The following is a 16947-nucleotide window of genomic DNA, read 5'->3' on the forward strand; positions in this document are numbered from 1 at the left end:
CTAGGCCGCCGCCGCGCCCAGCGAGGGGGGTCGCCGAAGACAAGAAGAGTCTGGGCCCGGCGAAGCCTTCTGGGCGTTCGGGGCCGCCGCGGCCAAGTCCTTGGGGGGAGGAGGGGAGGACCAGCGGTCCGGCGGAGGCAAGGGGCCTGCGGGAAGCCAGCGGGAAGCCAGCCATGTGGCGGCGGAAGGTGTCCGGGTGCGGGGGGGAGGGGTGGAGGCGCAGCGCCGACCATGTGCTCGGGGCGGAGGGGCCCCTGGGCTAGGGCCATGTGCCGCGGTGGGCCCGGGGCTGATCAGGGGCACCTTGCTGGCCGACCCTGTGTATCTGGAAGTTTGTCTCCCGAAGTCTTTCTCGTTAACTTCATTAGAGCCCTAAGGTTATCAAAAGCAAATGATTTACTTGTGTCTTTATTGACGTAAGACGAACATTTTATGGCTGTCTTATGTACAACAGAATTGTCCAAGTTCTTTAAACAAGTTAACTACAAAAGCCCACCGGTTTTTGTTAGACTAACTAGTTTATTCTTGGTATTTAAGCTTTTTTTTTTTACATTAATTTGGTTTTAAACATTTGGACTTTGCAAGGATTTAAAAATGCTTTCGCTTATCTCCATATTCGGACACAAGTGATTTTTGGAACTAGATGATCCAAATTGAAGTTTTGAGATTATATTGTGTATAAAATATAGCCATGTTTTCATATGCTAACCACATGGCCTGAGCTGGAAAGCACTTTTTAAAGTAAAATAAGCTACATCTAGTCCCGAAGGTCTTAATAACCAATTTAAGTAATCGTAATCTAAATTAGCTGTGACTGAGGCAGTTGGTAGGTAGTGTTCGGTTTTTCCCACAAAGGCAGGGGGGAAGGTTGTAATAATGTAGAGTATAGCTCTGAGGAAGCTGGAAGAGCTTATATGGGTATGACTTCACTTTCATTTACTAAATTAAATTTAAATTAAAAGTCACAGTATCAATATTCATATCTCTTCAGCTTCCCTAAAACCACATTCTCGGTGTCCCCCCCCCATTACTGACCTTTGGCCTGTGTGATGTAATGGGGGAGGGGTAAGAGGCTGATATCTGCATCACTTAAGATAGTAATTTATGCTCTTATGAGGTCATCCTTTTTTCCTTCTTTTTTGAAATCGGGTTTAAAGCTGTTAAGTTTATATTATTTTCCATTGAAAATACATTACTAAATGTATATTCTTCCATGATAAGGTTACTAATTTGCAATATTTTACATTCATAATATCCTTTTGCATTTTGACAATTTGGTAATGCAATTCTCTACAAGGTATGTAGACTGTGCTTGTAAAAGATTGAGTCAAATCTGGGGAAATGTATTGTCCTATGATTATTGGGAAAAGAGTGATTTTTATTTCCAGGTATAAAATATGTATGACTCGAATTCTTTATGCTTTATTTAGAAATTGAATGTCCTCTAAATGATATTTAGTGTTCTGCAAAGCCCCACTGTCACATTTTTCACCACTGATTGTGGAATCACTGATTGTTGCTGATCTATTATAAGGAGTAACATTTCATCCAACTCACAATATCTAACTATAGATTCATATTTTAAACTACTTTTTGCAGGTATTTGATAATGAGGAGAAACTGGGATTTTCCTTTTTTATTCAAGGTGGGGGGAGGAGTGCCTTTTTTAAGTAGTTGTACACTGAAAAGAATGTAAAGTCAAATAAAAAAAACACTATTTCATCCAAAATTGTAGTTACATAGTGTTGGAACAGTTTTCCAACCTCAGTGTACTTGACCACTTGTTCAATGATACCAATATGGAGTATAACTACTATTTTAACAAGGCACATGGATTTTATTATAATGTTTCATTTGTAGCCTAATATTGTATGTGTGTATATATTTTAAAATTATCAAGCCTTCTCTATCAGGATATTACAAAGGGGTTAAATGAAACATTCTGACTTAGTTTTAAAACATCTTTGTTATAGAATGGAGTACTCTATAGATAGGCAAACAAGGATGACTGCACTGTTTTTTAATGTGAATGGCTAGTAAAGCAATGAGAGCTCTATATTATGGGAAGGAAGTTTTGCTTTTTAAAAAAATTAGGATCTTTAAAGCAATTTTAACATTAGATTACTGATATGTTCTTTTTCTCTCTCTCTTCCTCTTCCCTCCCTATCTGCTCCAAGGCAGAAAAGCAATGAGGGCTAGGCATGGGGTTATGTGACTTGCCCAGGAGGGTCACATAGCTAGGAAATGTCCAAGGCCAGATTTGAACCCCAGGTCCTCCAGTTGCAGGGCTTGGCCCTGTCCTATTGAGTTATTTAGCTGTTTCATAGATTCTCTTTTAAAACTGTTACATTCCAGGATTTAAAACAAAATCTTTGTTAAATAATCTAATTTCATTCGCTTTAATTTGTTAAAAAACAAGATAGTTGAACTGGGTTCTTGCCACAAGTTGTCCTTAATAGAAAATACTGATTACTGTTCTATATGCTTTAAATCTGCACATAACTTGTCCTGGCTCGTGCCCCCCCCCCCCCCCATTGTTTCATAGATCTACCTTTTGACTGTTGATATGACTAGAACTTTAGTATTCTACTACCTCTGATTTTTTTTTCCCATGCCCCCAAAGCTATGGAACTTTGGGTAAGATATTTAAACTCTGGAGCCGAATTTCTTATCTTTAAAAATGGAGGGGTGCTGCCTTTCTACCTTAATCTAGGTCCATCTTACTATTTAGGGACTCTACCCCACCTCTATTGTCATGTTAATAATATGCTGCTGATTTATTTCTGTGGCCATTCTGTTGGGCATTTGGGTTGTTGCCAGTTTGTTTGTTTGTTTGTTTTTTAATCCTTACCTTCTGACTTGGAGTCAATACTGTGTATTGGCTAGGCAATGGGGGCCAAGTGGCTTGCCCAGGGTCACACAGCTGGGAAGTGTCTGAGGTTAGATTTGAAACCAGGACCTCCCATCTCTAGGCCTGGCTCTCAATTCACTGAGCTACCCAGCTGCCCCCTTGTTGCCAGTTTTTATTTCGTGTGGTGTGACTAGAATCAAAGGTTTTATTTCCCTGGTATAGATTACCCCAAGATTTTTTTTCTTAATTGGGCCTCATTGTGACTCTTTTTTTTTTTTAAATTTAATTTTATTGTTTATTTCAGTTCTAGGCTGTCCTACTTTTTGCAGATAGGAGGGGAACCTCTGCAGCACCACAGGCTATTAGTACATAGTTGGTTGGGGAAGATATCTTCTGTTGCCTTCTAATGCAGTCAGTTCTTTTTCTGTTACACTACTTCATTTGATCAACCTATCCTATAACATTATAAAAGTTGCCTGCCTGGCTTAGTTATTAAACTTTATTTATATAAGATAAAGGGAGAGGGTATCAATCTTTGAGTATGAGTAAACTTCCAAGTCTTACTCAGTAGACAATCTCTTTACTTGATAATTCAATGACTGATTACCCTGTCATTGGCTTCTTATCAGTTGCCTTTTGCCTAGGCTTCATCAGAGGATGGATCATTGAAAGGAAACTTAAGACAATTTTGAAAATTTTCAGCAAGTTTGGTAAGATTTGAAGGGGAGAACGTTTCAAACTATTGGATAAATGAAATTTTCTACTATTTGGTTTATATTTATTTGTAATAATGGTCCTCAGGTATACTTGATAATTTGGAGTTGGCCAAAAAAGGAATAAATTCTTAAGGATCTTTAAAGGTAGAGTATACAACAATCTTACTAATTGTTCCTCCTAAAATGAAAGTTCTGTATTTCAAGTGAAAAAGAAATAAAATGAAGGTTAAGAAAAATTAGCTTGTTGGAATAACTGAATAAATTGAGTACTTTGACTATACAGATTGAATGAAGCAAGATTTAAAATTATAATGAAACAGTTGACTCCTAGATACAGAAAGGACACAAATATTTTTCCTAACCACCATTTATGCAAAGTCTGGTAAAAGGCAAGTAATCAAATTACTTGTTTTCTTAAGAAAATTCATAAGGTAAGAACCTGATATGTAGTTATTATTCCATATTAACTCTTGCTCATTCATTTGAATTATTGTGACACTTGGAAATATATCAGAAGTGTTTTATTGGTATTATTTTTTTAACCCTTACCTTCTGTCATTAGCTTCCCTCACCAGCCTTAGCCCATTCTTAAACTTGGCATACTTGGTGCCATTTAAAAAAATAAACCCTTATTTTCTGTCTTAGAATCAATATTGTTGTCTCCAAGGCAGAAGAGTGATGAGGGATAGGCATTGGGGGAGGGGGGTGTCAAGTGATTTGCCCAGGGTCACACAGCTGGGGAAATAGACCAAATTTGAACTCAGGACATCCCATCTCTAGGCCTAGCTCTCAATCCACTGAACCATCCAGCTACCCCCCAGAAATGTTTTATAGTGGCATGAGAGACAAAATATATAATTTTGTGTGCCTTCTGGAGCACAATTATGTATGTCAAGAGATGATACCAGGATACATAGTCTTCATGCCCAGTCTAGGGATAATGTGTTGGCAGAGTAGACCCAAGTAGCTCATCTTACTTGTTCATTATGCCTGTTGCACAATTTCAAGAATCTTTTGGGGAAACTTGACTCTTTTTAATTTCTTTTAAACTCAGTCTACAGTAATTTTCTTACCAATGCAAAAATATCTCACTTTAAGAAAATGTGGCATACATAACCTTAAACTTAAAGCAAGAAATGATTTATAAAACTTAGAAGAAATGTATCTTGTTTTTTTAAAAATGATTGACTGTGTCTTTGGCTCCTCAAAAGGGCTTCTCTAGACTACCTTTTTGATTCCGGGCCCATTCTAGCAGTTTTAGATCTATAGGAAAATACTGTAGAGTCTTAAACAGAACTGCCTGTTCCAAGTTTGTTCATTGGCTGGATGCCACTGAAAATTATATATATGTTGACCTATTTGAAGAATCACAGACATGGGATCATTGAATGGTAGGTAAAGAGTTCTGTAGGTGTTGGAAAAATTTGAGGTGAGCCTTACTTGTAAGTGGGAATTCTGCCACAGTAACATGTCCATCATAACAAGATTTTCAGAGTTTCTAATTCTCTCTCAAGACACTTTGGATTTAATGTTCATGGTTAGATTTAGGTTGGATCTAGGCCACTTAACATGCTTGTTCAGAACTTGATTTTCATTTCTGGTTTTTACAGTGCTCCAGAACCTTCAAATTCATGAAACTTAAAAACTATTTAATTTCAAGTACATTTACATATATCAACAGGATAGTGTTTTACTTGAAATACAACTGTGATAGGATATTGCCTTTAAATAGTTAGGAATTGGTGAGTAGGTTAGAACATAATACATCACTTTAAAATGTTTTTAAATTAATTTGATTGGTAGTCGATAAGTAACATCTAAATATTTCATTGCCTTTTTAAAACATTCAAGATATCTTACCGCTTGTATATATCTTGGATAACAATGGCTTGCAGACAATGTGGGTCTTGAGTATTTTCATAAGATCGCATAGGATATATATGATAACGCTTTAAAAAAAAAAGTAATGTCAAAAGAAATTATGAAGAAGGAATTGAGAATCTTATTGGAATCTATTGAGGAAAAGGTATTGTGTGATTATAAATACATACTTTTAGCTATAATGATATAATATGAATAAGATATCTGAACAAGAATTTTAAATTCTTACATCTAGAATCCTGTCTTGATTAGGGGGTTTTAAAGTATCAGGGACTTTTTTTTCCCCCTTTGAGAAGATACACAGAGTTCATAATTTTCAAAATTAACTTTATAAGAATAAGCCTGTCTTAAGTAGTTGATAGAGCCAAGTATCCTTGAGAGCTAGGATTTGACCCCCACATGCTAGCTTTGAAAAACCTCAGTGCCTCAGATACCTTTCTCACTGATTATTGGGAGGAGTCCAGGGGTGGCATCTTCCTACCAAGATTTCCTACCCTGAAATCATAGTTTTAAAAGTTTGGCCAGATGATACTTGAAATTCTTCTTAAGAATTGCTCATATATCTTGTTTTTACTTTCATTTCTAGAATATGTCCCCCTGCCTGGCAAGTTAGCCCCATGTAATAATTTTTAAAGGAGAAAAATTGATTTGAAAATAGTTCAGCAAAACCAGGCATCCTACCAAATTTGAATATTGTTGGGAACTTTGGTTGAATAGCCCTATTACAAGGGTGGTAGAACTACAGAAAGACTTAAGGTTCAGTTTTGGCAAATGCACAAGTGCTGGACCTTTATAAACTGGAGACACATAATAAAAGAGCTCATTAGCCACTTGCTATTGTGTCCCCTTGCCCACTTTTGCACTTTTATGTTTTGTGTTGCCTTTTTTTTTAGCCCCCTCTAGTGGTAAAGGTTTATTTTAAAATCTTACCTCCAACAAAAGTATCTCTAAATATAAAACCATGCAAATCAATGAAAAACAAAAGCTAAATTCTAATTATATTTTGTTGTATAGGAGAAACTTCACTTAGTATACAGTATCTGAAAAGTAGCAGCTCTTTTTTTGGATAATCATATAATTCCTGGTAGTGTCTTCCTATTATATCCAGATTTTAAATTTGCCTCCTTGACAGCAGCATTTATGTAAGTACAAGAGTATTTTCTATGGCATAGTAGTTATCCCTGCCTATATTTATCTTAGCTAGCACTTTGTTTGGCAGAGCTTCAAAGAAAATTTGAGATTATTTACTTGCTCTTTTTATTTCATGGAATAAAGTAGACTTCAACTATTGGCTGTTGACGGGGAAATGGATGAGTGGATGAGTGTGTTCTATAGGTATAGTATGCTTGAAGCTTCCTTATATTAAGATCCTTGTACTTTTTTGGCTTTGGTCTTGATGTTTTACTCTATACATTCTAAAGCTGCCTCTTTTCAAAGGTTTTGCATTGTAGCTTTTCACCAAAGTTAAAAATATTAAACTACACAAACTGATGTGTAGTTGCAGAAATTGGCAGGTACAGAGGTTACTTTGTTTTTGTTTTATTTTTGCTTTAGCACGACTGCTAGGGAGGTGAAAGTGGTGTGCCTCCCATTAAAGCACATCCTATCAAATGTAATACAAGGAATCTTGAGTGAATTGTACTTATTTTTAGTGAAAGAATACTCAGTGTTTATTAAAATATTCATAAAATACTATCATTGTAGTTTGTAGATTATCCATTTGTAAGCTTATTTTTGAAAAACCTAGAGGATATTAAAATGCAGTATTTGGTAAAAATCTCAAATTTTTTCTTTTTTTCTGGAAATGACTATTAGCAGAAATTCGAGGAAACCATGAGATTTGAATAATCTGTAGCTAATTCTTCAATTAGATTGCTATAAGATAACTAGACCTTTTGAGGGTCATTAACTGGTATCCTTGTAGTTTAGTTATTATGACTAGTAAATGATTTCAAGTTGTCCAAAATGAGGTTACTATGTTACCAAGATTACCAAATTGGGCCCAAATGTACCAAAATAGGTTACTATGTTAACCTATGGAAAATGTTTAGATTTGGAATACAATTTAACACTTTTATGAATTTGAGAGGGTCTTATAAGACAGTCTGGTTTTAAGTAGCTTAGAGTCTGAGTTATTGGGAGAGTAATAACTTAAAAACCTACAGACTGAAAGGCTTCAAGGCATGGTACATTCTGGTATGATTTGCTGCATTCTGTTCTATGATTTAATGGCATATAATAATAGGGGGTAATGGGATCTTGAGGTAATTTAGTATATCTACGGGCCTCCAAGTAAAATCCTATTCTAACAAAATTATTGGGGATTAACTTGTTCAACCTTATGAAATCCATTGCAGTGTCAGACTAGTTGAAACTTAACCTTGCCTGATACCATGGCAACTCTTTCTTGGTTTACTCTTCTAAAAAGAACATAAAATTTCATATGTGGGTAGTGCAAAGGTATTTATTTCTATGTTTGATTGGTTATAGTAAAACTAAATAACGATTGATTTCAGAAGTGAGAGATGAGTTTACAAACCATCTCTTAAGGCTTTTGATTGTTGGTTTATGAAATTAAAAAACTCATGGAGCTATGCTATCACAAAATTCTAGCTCCTGGAGATCTAGTCAAATTCATTTTTCAGATCAGGAAATAGTCCTAGATGATGACTAAAAGTCAAACCCCCAGTTGTGAATTACATTCTAGTGCATATTTCCATTTTAGTGACATTAATGTTAAGGGCAAATGAAGATGAACTTTATGGTAGTGTTTAAGTACCTGTTCAAATGATTATAAAACAGCGCTGTGGCTGAGAGTTATGGGCCTTTATTTGCAAAGGACAGTCCTTGGACCATAGACTTTAAAAATATTTATTTACCAGTTGTGGTGTCAATACTATGTAAGAGCTGTATTTAGTCAGTACTGAAAAACCATTTGCATGCCCTTTTTGTAATTTAGAGAGGTTTTTTCTTGGGGTTTCTAATGTTTTTTTTGCTTTTTTTCTCATCAGTTGGGGTACATTTGTTTTATTTTTAAATTTTCAATGATGCATAAAACTTCATTGAATTCTTTACATTAAAAATACTTCTATGCCCAATAAAAAATGAAAACAGGTGGTCTTTCAAAATTTTCCAATTGGAGCTACATTTTTAAAAATTTAATACAATATTTTAGTAACCAGCAGACCAGAATTCTAGTCATAGGGTTAGTGTCAACTACCAACTACTTGCTATCTATGAGTCTAGGTCAGTCACTTATCCTGTGAAGTAATTTATTCATCAGTAAAATAGACAGGCGGAATATCATTAATGAAGAAAATATGCACAGTAATTTTATGATGCCTTGTAGTTTAAGAAAATTTTCTACAATCTAATTGAAAAGAATTATCATAATAATTTTTTTGCTGATAATTTATAAACTTAAAAGTTTTAGCTTTAGATCTGGATTCCTAGATCACATACTTTACATACTCATACTTCATAACAAATTGCTAATGTGTGAGGGGTTCTCTTCTCACCTCTTCTGCACCCCAAATGTGATATCAGTTTCTGGCGGTGTATTTATAAGAAATTAGTCATTTAAAAAGGAATTTCTGATGTTCTAATAGCTGTGTTCTTTAATATTTAGAAGATCTAAGTGCAGCAATGAGCAGCAACGAGTGTTTCAAGTGTGGACGCTCTGGCCATTGGGCCCGAGAATGCCCTACTGGAGGAGGCCGTGGCCGAGGAATGCGGAGCCGTGGAAGAGGTGGTTTTACCTCAGCGAGAGGTATTTTTGTTGGAAAAAATTTTGAAATTTCAAAACATGCAATTACCAAGATTGATCTAATCTCCCAACTCTTTGTTTCCTATCTATAATAGGTTTCCAGTTTGTTTCTTCATCTCTTCCAGACATCTGTTACCGTTGTGGTGAGTCTGGTCATCTTGCCAAGGATTGTGATCTTCAGGAGGATGGTAAGTATTTAACACTTCCTTTTTCCCCCCTTCTCTGCAGAGTGGTAAGCATAGAAAGAACCCTGACTTAGAACATTTGTGTAGTATGTTATATGAAATGCATCTTCACTTTATCAAGGTTTTATAGTCTTGGTCTGCTTCTTTTCCTTATTGTTGAAGCCTGCTATAACTGCGGTAGAGGTGGCCACATTGCCAAGGACTGCAAGGAACCGAAGCGGGAGAGAGAGCAGTGCTGCTACAACTGTGGCAAGCCCGGCCACTTGGCTCGAGACTGCGACCATGCAGATGAGCAGAAGTGCTATTCATGTGGAGAGTTTGGGCACATTCAGAAAGATTGCACCAAAGTGAAATGCTATAGGTAAGGATGGACAGCAACCACTAACATGAGTGGAGTCCTTTAAATTAGGACTTAAACTCTTGCACCATGAAGGTGGTGACCAGGTGAGATGCTGGCATTGTTGTTAGAGTGCTCTTGTGGCATGTGACCTGAAGTTGAGGGCAAAAGGAAAAATTATACAGCAACATAAAATTAGTACTTGCTCATTTTTTGAGAAGGGTCATTTAAGATGATAATACAGAAGTATCTCTAACAGACTTTGATTTTGATGAATACCATTTGTTAAGTACTTTGATACATCCTATAGCTGTTTTCCTTAAAATATGGGTCACAATGTTTGCTTCAAGATCATCAGCACCTCTTTTTATCAGCAAGGATCTAATTTTGACAATGAGGAAAAAGTGAAATGGAATAGTGGGCTAGTAAGACTCAGCGTAGCTATCTGCAAACTTCTTTTTCTTCACCTATAAATCTTAACCTAAGAGAGAGAGTTGTTTTCATTCCTCTTTAGGAATTTCTCCATCTCTGCATCTCTTTTAACCTAAAATATCAGTTTATATAATAGCTCTCACTTTTTTCTGACCTCTTCCTGCATTCTCCCCACCTTCACCCCATCAATATGTATATAGGTATACTACTCAGTATATGTAGGGCATCCAAAAGTCTTAGTTCAGTTTTAGGCTTTAATAGCTTAAGTAGCAGTAAGACATTTCAAGATACCCTAAATACTTTGGGGGGGGGGTGTTGAGGAACACTGTTGTGGTTTTTACAACCCTGGGCAATAGGTGTTATCCCCATTTTACATATGAGGAAACTGAGGCGGTGGTGTAGTGATTTTCTTTGCGTGGCACAGTCTGAGGCAAAAATATAAACTCAAGTTTCCCTGACTTCCAGGCCCAGTGTTTTATCTGCTGAACCACCAGCAAGAGATGATTTATTTAGGGTCAAATAAACTAGTGTCTGAAATAGGATTTGAATGTCTTAAAATCTTCCTGGCTTCAAATCTAACAGTGCCTGATCTACTACTGCCCTCAAATCATTTGGTTCCACTTTTGCCATGAAGAAACTAAGGGTTGGAGTTTGTGGTTTGTCCAGTTATAAAACCAGGAAACATTGAAGTCCTGGTTCCAAACTTAAGTTTTTGGACTTCCAATTTTAATTTTCTTTTTTGCTATGACTATGCTGTGTCTTCTGTGGATGTGAGGAAGGCTTTTTATTGGTCTAATTTTAGAGATTTTTACTTAATTATGCATTGTTTAATGTGTATTTACTACTAGAAATTTGGGGTCAATAGTTAAAACCTACCTTAAATCAGGAGGGGATTTTTGCTGATTTAGCCAAGTTAGTGTCGTAATTATGTGGGTGTTGGAGCTATACAATGCTGGGGTGTATGTGTTCTCTGATAAAGGTCATTTTCCTGATAATTGTTAAACTAGTATTTGTTATGGAAATATTTTTAAAATACTTAGTTGCTACCTTCTGAAGTTGTGGGTGAATAGGTGAAACTTAATTTCATTTAATTGGAAGTCTCTTGTTTTTCTAGGTAAACAGTAATAGGAAATTCCTGGGTTTTGGTATTTAGGAGAGACATCAAGTAGCATGTTCTTCTTAAATCACATGGTAATACTTTGACTTCAGTTTAAGACCAAAATATCTTGTGGTTTAGACTGGCTGGAACATTAACATGCAGTTGAATTAGGTTGGGGATCACACAGGGCTTTATACTGAAGCATTTTGTAAAACTTGTGAGAACTGGTGTTCCATATGTGTTCCATAGGAATCAGTTTTAGAGTCTGATCTGGTTTCATAACTGGTAAAAAGGGAAACCTGGTGATGGTGAAAATTAGATTACAAATAAAGTATATAAGAGTGAGAAACTATCCCCAAACAAACAAGCAAGAATTTGGACTTATTAGGTAAGTAGTAAGTAAAAGTGAGGATAAACTGAGGTGTGTGGTATGTTTTAGTTCTGTTCCTAGTCAAGCTGAGTTTTTATTATAGCAGTTTTCTTGGAGGAAGTATTGAGATGCTTCATCCCCATTTTCAGCTCTTTATGTAGGTGTCAACTCAACAAAAAGGCTATTTCTTTATGCAGTATTTAATGTAGGTGAAAACCAATGAAATTTCAGGTTGTAGTAGAATTGTTAGTCTTTGTTTGACAAAGAGTTGTGCTGCTAACACTGTTGACTAAGCATTCTTAAATTGGGTTTTCTCAGTTCTCCTTGATTCTTAAAGGAATTTAATGTGTAAGCTTTGCTAACTTAAAAAAATCGCCTTACAGAAATGTTACCACATTATTTTGTGAGACTATCAGAAAATAAAACTGTCAACATATACAGTTAGAGCTAAATGGGCACCAGAAGTATGACAAAATCTGGGCCAGTAGTGTGGATTTGATTTTGGTTGATTTCAGAGTGAACTCTTAATGAACTAGGCATCAAAATAGCGTAACTTATTTTCATCCTTACCATAAAGTTTCCTCCCTTGGTTGTGTGATTAGTGTGATGATTGTCTTGTCTCAAAGAACTAGTAGTGTTGTCTGGGGCACTAAACATCATAGCTTTAATTTTGTGCAATGGCTAATGATTACGGTAGACAATTTCACATTTTCTGAGCACCAATGTGAAAACTCTTTAATTTCTTTTTTTAGGTGTGGTGAAACTGGTCATGTAGCCATCAACTGCAGCAAGACAAGTGAAGTCAACTGTTATCGCTGTGGCGAGTCAGGGCATCTTGCACGGGAATGCACAATTGAGGCTACAGCTTAATTATTTTCCTTTGTCGCCCCTCCTTTTTCTGATTGATGGTTGTATTATTTTCTCTGAATCCTCTTCACTGGCCAAAGGTTGGCAGATAGAGGCTACTCCCAGGCCAGTGAGCTTTACTTGCCGTGTAAAAGGAGGAAAGGGGTGGAAAAATCGACTTTCTGCATTTAACTACAAAAAAATGTTTATGTTTAGTTTGGTAGAGGTGTTATGTATAATGCTTTGTTAAAGAACCCCCTTTCCGCGCCACTGGTGAATAGGGATTAACGAATGGGAAGAGTTGAGTCAGACTAGGAAACCTTTCTGGGTTTCTTGGATGTGATCCCATGCAGGAGGTAAAACAGATTCTGGAAGTGTCTTTGAGCTTCCATAAGTAACTTTAATTGTAGTATAATGATGGCCTTGGATTGTCTGACCTCAGTAGCTGTTAAATAACATCGAGTAACATCTGTATCAGGCCCTACAATAGAGCATCTAGTCGAGTGGGAGTAAAAAGATGTATATGCCTGTTAATGGCCATGAGAGAGAGAGAAATCAGGAAAAAAAACCTAAACAGTAACAACTCCGTCGCAATGTGAATGCTGGAGATACAGATGGTGAAGGCAAGGTTTGAAATAAATTTTTCAAAAACTAAAACTAAAACCCAGAGTAAACATCAATGCTTCAGAGCAAGCATAATTTGGAGCTATTCAGGAGTTGCAGAGAAATGCATTTTCACAGAAATCAAGATGTTATTTTTGTATACTATATCACTTAGACAACTGTTGAGTTTTATTTGCTGTAATCAGTTTTTAAAAGTCAGATGGTAAAAGCAACTGAAGTCCTAGAACATAGAAATGTAATTTTAAACTATCAATAAAGCTGGAGGAGGAAGGGGAGTTTGACTAAAGTTCCTTTTGTTTATTTCAAATTTTCATTAATGTACATAGTGCAAAATGCCGTATTAAAGAGGGGACTGTGGAGGACTGAAAAGCTGACAGTTTGGACTTTTCTTTTTGTACTAACTCAATCATGTCTTCAATGGTTAAAGTTAGCAATTAAAACATGGAAAGGCATGGGGTTAAAAATTGTGTCAGATTATTTTGCAAAAGAATATTGAGAAAGCTGAAAGCTTCGTTCTTATCCATTACTACATATTCATAATAGCAACTTTTTTTAGGTTTTTCTTAATTCTAAACTATCTCAACATAGTTGCTACAATTTAGCCGTATATATTTGTTGGCCTATATGTAGAACTAAAATGTTGTGCCTCCAGGATATTAGAGTTAGAGCCTTCAGAGAGTCCCTTAATGATTTTCCTGAGGTTAACCCAGTGATGGTAGGGGCTGAACTCCAATCAAGCCCAGGTCTCCTGGTATGCTGTGAACTTCCATTCCTACACCACAGCTCCCCTGTGGGTGTAATCTGGGTTCTTTTGGGGAGACAATAGGCCCAATAAAAAAGTATTTAGTAAGTGCCATTACAGACAAGGCACTGTGTTTAGGCACAAAAACAAAAGGAAAAGCATTCCCTACTCAAGGAAGTTTACCTGCCTTTACCTTCTGATTGGGGGGTTTAAATAGATTTTCTCTTCTCAGTTATTCACTTAGTGGAAATTTTGGCAAATTATCACTTCAAGGTTGTGGTCTTGGTGCTTCAACTGAAGGGTCCATAATAGTTTGGGTATTCCAACTTGCACTGAGTTGAGAGTTTCACAGGGACTTGGCCAAAAGGAAGGGAAAACATGGGTGTAGATAAATGTTACATTTCCCACTGTGTTCAATGGATGCTAACAATAATACTTAAATAAAAAGCAGTAGTTATTTTATTGAAAACTACTGCATGTTAGGCAACTTAGGGGTATTAACACTATTAAAAACAATAATGACTTAAATCTTTTACATTTTTATATGAAGCAATGCAAAAGTTTAGTGGACACCTTGGGACAGCTCTGCTATTTAGCAAGTCAAAGAAGATGATTTTTCCAATCTTGTAGAATCACTGGATGCTGCTTGCCTACAAAACCCAAACACTGAGTGAAATGCAAGGGGACAAAATTACAGCCCACTCTGGGCAATATGAACTTTTACTCTAGCACTGTATTAGCCTGAGCTTTTTTTCCCCCCTTCCCAGCATAAGTTTTAGTTGTTTTTCAGTCAAACACAGCTTTATGCATCAGCTTAGGCCCACCTTTGGCAACTGAAGAGTCTTAAGGTGATGTTGCTTACATATAGGATGGAATGGCAGGTGCCAAGACTGGGTAGGCCTTGTGATCTGAATGTTGGGAAGGCACAAGGGGATTTCATTTGCACTTAGAAGAGTTGTTGCATTTACCCATCCATCTTTATGTTGACAGTACCTAGAAACTTTGTGTTTGGAGAACTTTCTGAGGCTGGCAAGAACACCTGTTCTTACCAGAGCACAAAGTGTTCCTTCCTATCATACATTCCATTTTTGCTTTTAAGTTTACCTTGCTTTTCTGTAGCCTGAACACATTGAACATGGAAATATTCCTTTTGGAAAGAGGTTGCTATGCACTGTTTGTGTATGGATTGGGGGGGTGTGTGTATATATATGTGTGTGTATGTGTATGTGTGTGTAAACACTTTCCGTGAAAGAGTTAATACTATTCCTAAGTAATTGAGTGTGCAAAGAGCAGTGTGGAATAATACCATGGAATGGATGAAGGCACTGTCCAGCCTGTGTAGGAACTAGTTAAGAGCTAAAATTTTCTTGATGATGTATGTATGAATGGTGTTTTATAAATGTGTGGCCTGTGTTGGGGAGAAGTGACTTCCCTTTGGATCAGCAGGGTTATCTAACTGGAAATTGATTCCTCTCACCAGAGGATTGACATGAACACAAGAAAGCCAGTACTTTTACATTAAATAACACATGTTATAAGGAGTTTTCAGAAGCATTTTAGTGTACCTTTATACTTGTTAGGGAAAAGATTAAATATTATTTTCCCCACCCAAGCCACCTTTTAGTTTTCTTCTATTTGTGTGGATTATTAGAAACAATCAGACTTGAGTCATGAGGTTGTTTAGGGAACCAGAACCAGGATTATAAAACCCCAAATAACCAATGTTTTCTGTTTTACCATTTGCCCTCCTTGGCCTTTTGATGCAATGTTTCTCTTCATATTACTTACTGATTTAGATCATTCTTGCTCTTGACACTGCCCTGCCATATCCTAGTAACACTTATTTGCTTGTTTAATTGGAGAGAAGAAGCTACTCAATGTAGTGCCTGAATTCGAGAAACTCCTGGACAATAAATATTTATAGCGAAGTCAAACTTCATTGAAGTTTTATCTTGTCACATCAATGCCTTAATGGGAAGTGGCCCACAAGTTTCCTGGATGTCACTGTATGGGCTTGCTGTAAGTGTGTAGCAGTGTTCTTCCACTAAACTTTCAGCAAGTTTATACTCTTATTTGAGGAAAGAATCAACCTTAAGTGTGTATATAGTACTATTGAATAAAATGTTATTGAGCATTACTGAAGAATTTGAGGGGGAAAGCATTTATAAAACATTCAATGTGGTAAGTCATTTTCCTCATTTGTATGGCAGTCCTGGGGGGAAATCCCATCTAGTCATGCCTAATAACATCAAAGAGGAAGGTGCAAGGAGAAGTAAGTAGTTAATTGTGTGTGTTATGGTTAGGATGATTAGCTGACATGATGTAGTTCTGTGTTGTCTGGCACTTTGGAGTTGTTTTCCTGGTAGGAGTGGCTTATTTAAGGTCACTTTCTCTTAGAAATGGATGCATGAAACATCGGAGAGGTGCCTGGGGTTTAAGATGCTGATTTTATCAAGCAGTTGCTCTTTAAAGTTAAGGGGTTTTAGAAAGATGGAATGGTCAACCTCAGACCATGATCTTGACCAATTGAGTATTACTTTCAACCCAGGTATGCCCAGCAAGGAAGCTACATTGTGTTAACATTTTGCTATGAAGTGCCATTCATCTACCATGATGCCAGCATTTTTTTCTTAAATAAAATTTTAATAATAAAATGACCTGTTAATTTAATCAGTCTGTGTATTCTTGTTTTGAGTTTTTTTTTTTAAATTGAAAAGGTTCCCCCTTTCTCTTCCTCTATATTAGGTGGTAGGTCAAGAACTTCACTCCTGCCCCAAAGAATTAATGTGACCTTCAGCAACGAAAGGCTTCGGTGATGGAATTAACTTACTGACTGACGCATTGGTTACATCTAAGGCAAATAATGCACCAAGGACTCATGATAGGTTTGTGCTTTCAGGAATCCAACTCAGCATTAGAAAATGACCTTTTCTCTGGATCAACAGAGCACTTCAATTTGATGCCATTCAAAGTAGATTCACTTAAAAGTTTAAAAAAATAGAAGGGTTTGGGTCAGATGCTAATTTTTTTTTGAAATGATACTTGGTGTGGGGGTGTCTCTAATAACAGGTGTGCTAGCAATCTTATTTAAATTCCAT

General features: G+C 36.5%; 1 protein-coding gene across 7 annotated transcripts in view; it reads left to right on the top strand.

The window, feature by feature from the left end:
* Positions 1–13476, top strand: part of LOC123241753 (CCHC-type zinc finger nucleic acid binding protein) — an 86523-nt gene extending 73047 nt beyond the window's left edge. For 2 of the 7 annotated variants that reach the window (XM_044669372.1, XM_044669331.1), the window contains 4 exons: positions 9077–9217; positions 9310–9402; positions 9559–9760; positions 12390–13476. In XM_044669372.1, the coding sequence (XP_044525307.1) occupies positions 9094–9217; positions 9310–9402; positions 9559–9760; positions 12390–12507 (537 nt within the window). In that variant the 5' untranslated portion in view covers positions 9077–9093 and the 3' untranslated portion in view covers positions 12508–13476. The remainder of the gene's footprint in view (positions 1–9076; positions 9218–9309; positions 9403–9558; positions 9761–12389) is intronic. The other 5 variants (XM_044669633.1, XM_044669422.1, XM_044669712.1 and 2 more) reach the window with 5 other exon arrangements.
* Positions 13477–16947: the final 3471 nt, after the last annotated feature.

Source organism: Gracilinanus agilis, chromosome 1 (assembly GCF_016433145.1).
Source record: "Gracilinanus agilis isolate LMUSP501 chromosome 1, AgileGrace, whole genome shotgun sequence".
NCBI classification, from domain to species: domain Eukaryota; kingdom Metazoa; phylum Chordata; class Mammalia; order Didelphimorphia; family Didelphidae; genus Gracilinanus; species Gracilinanus agilis.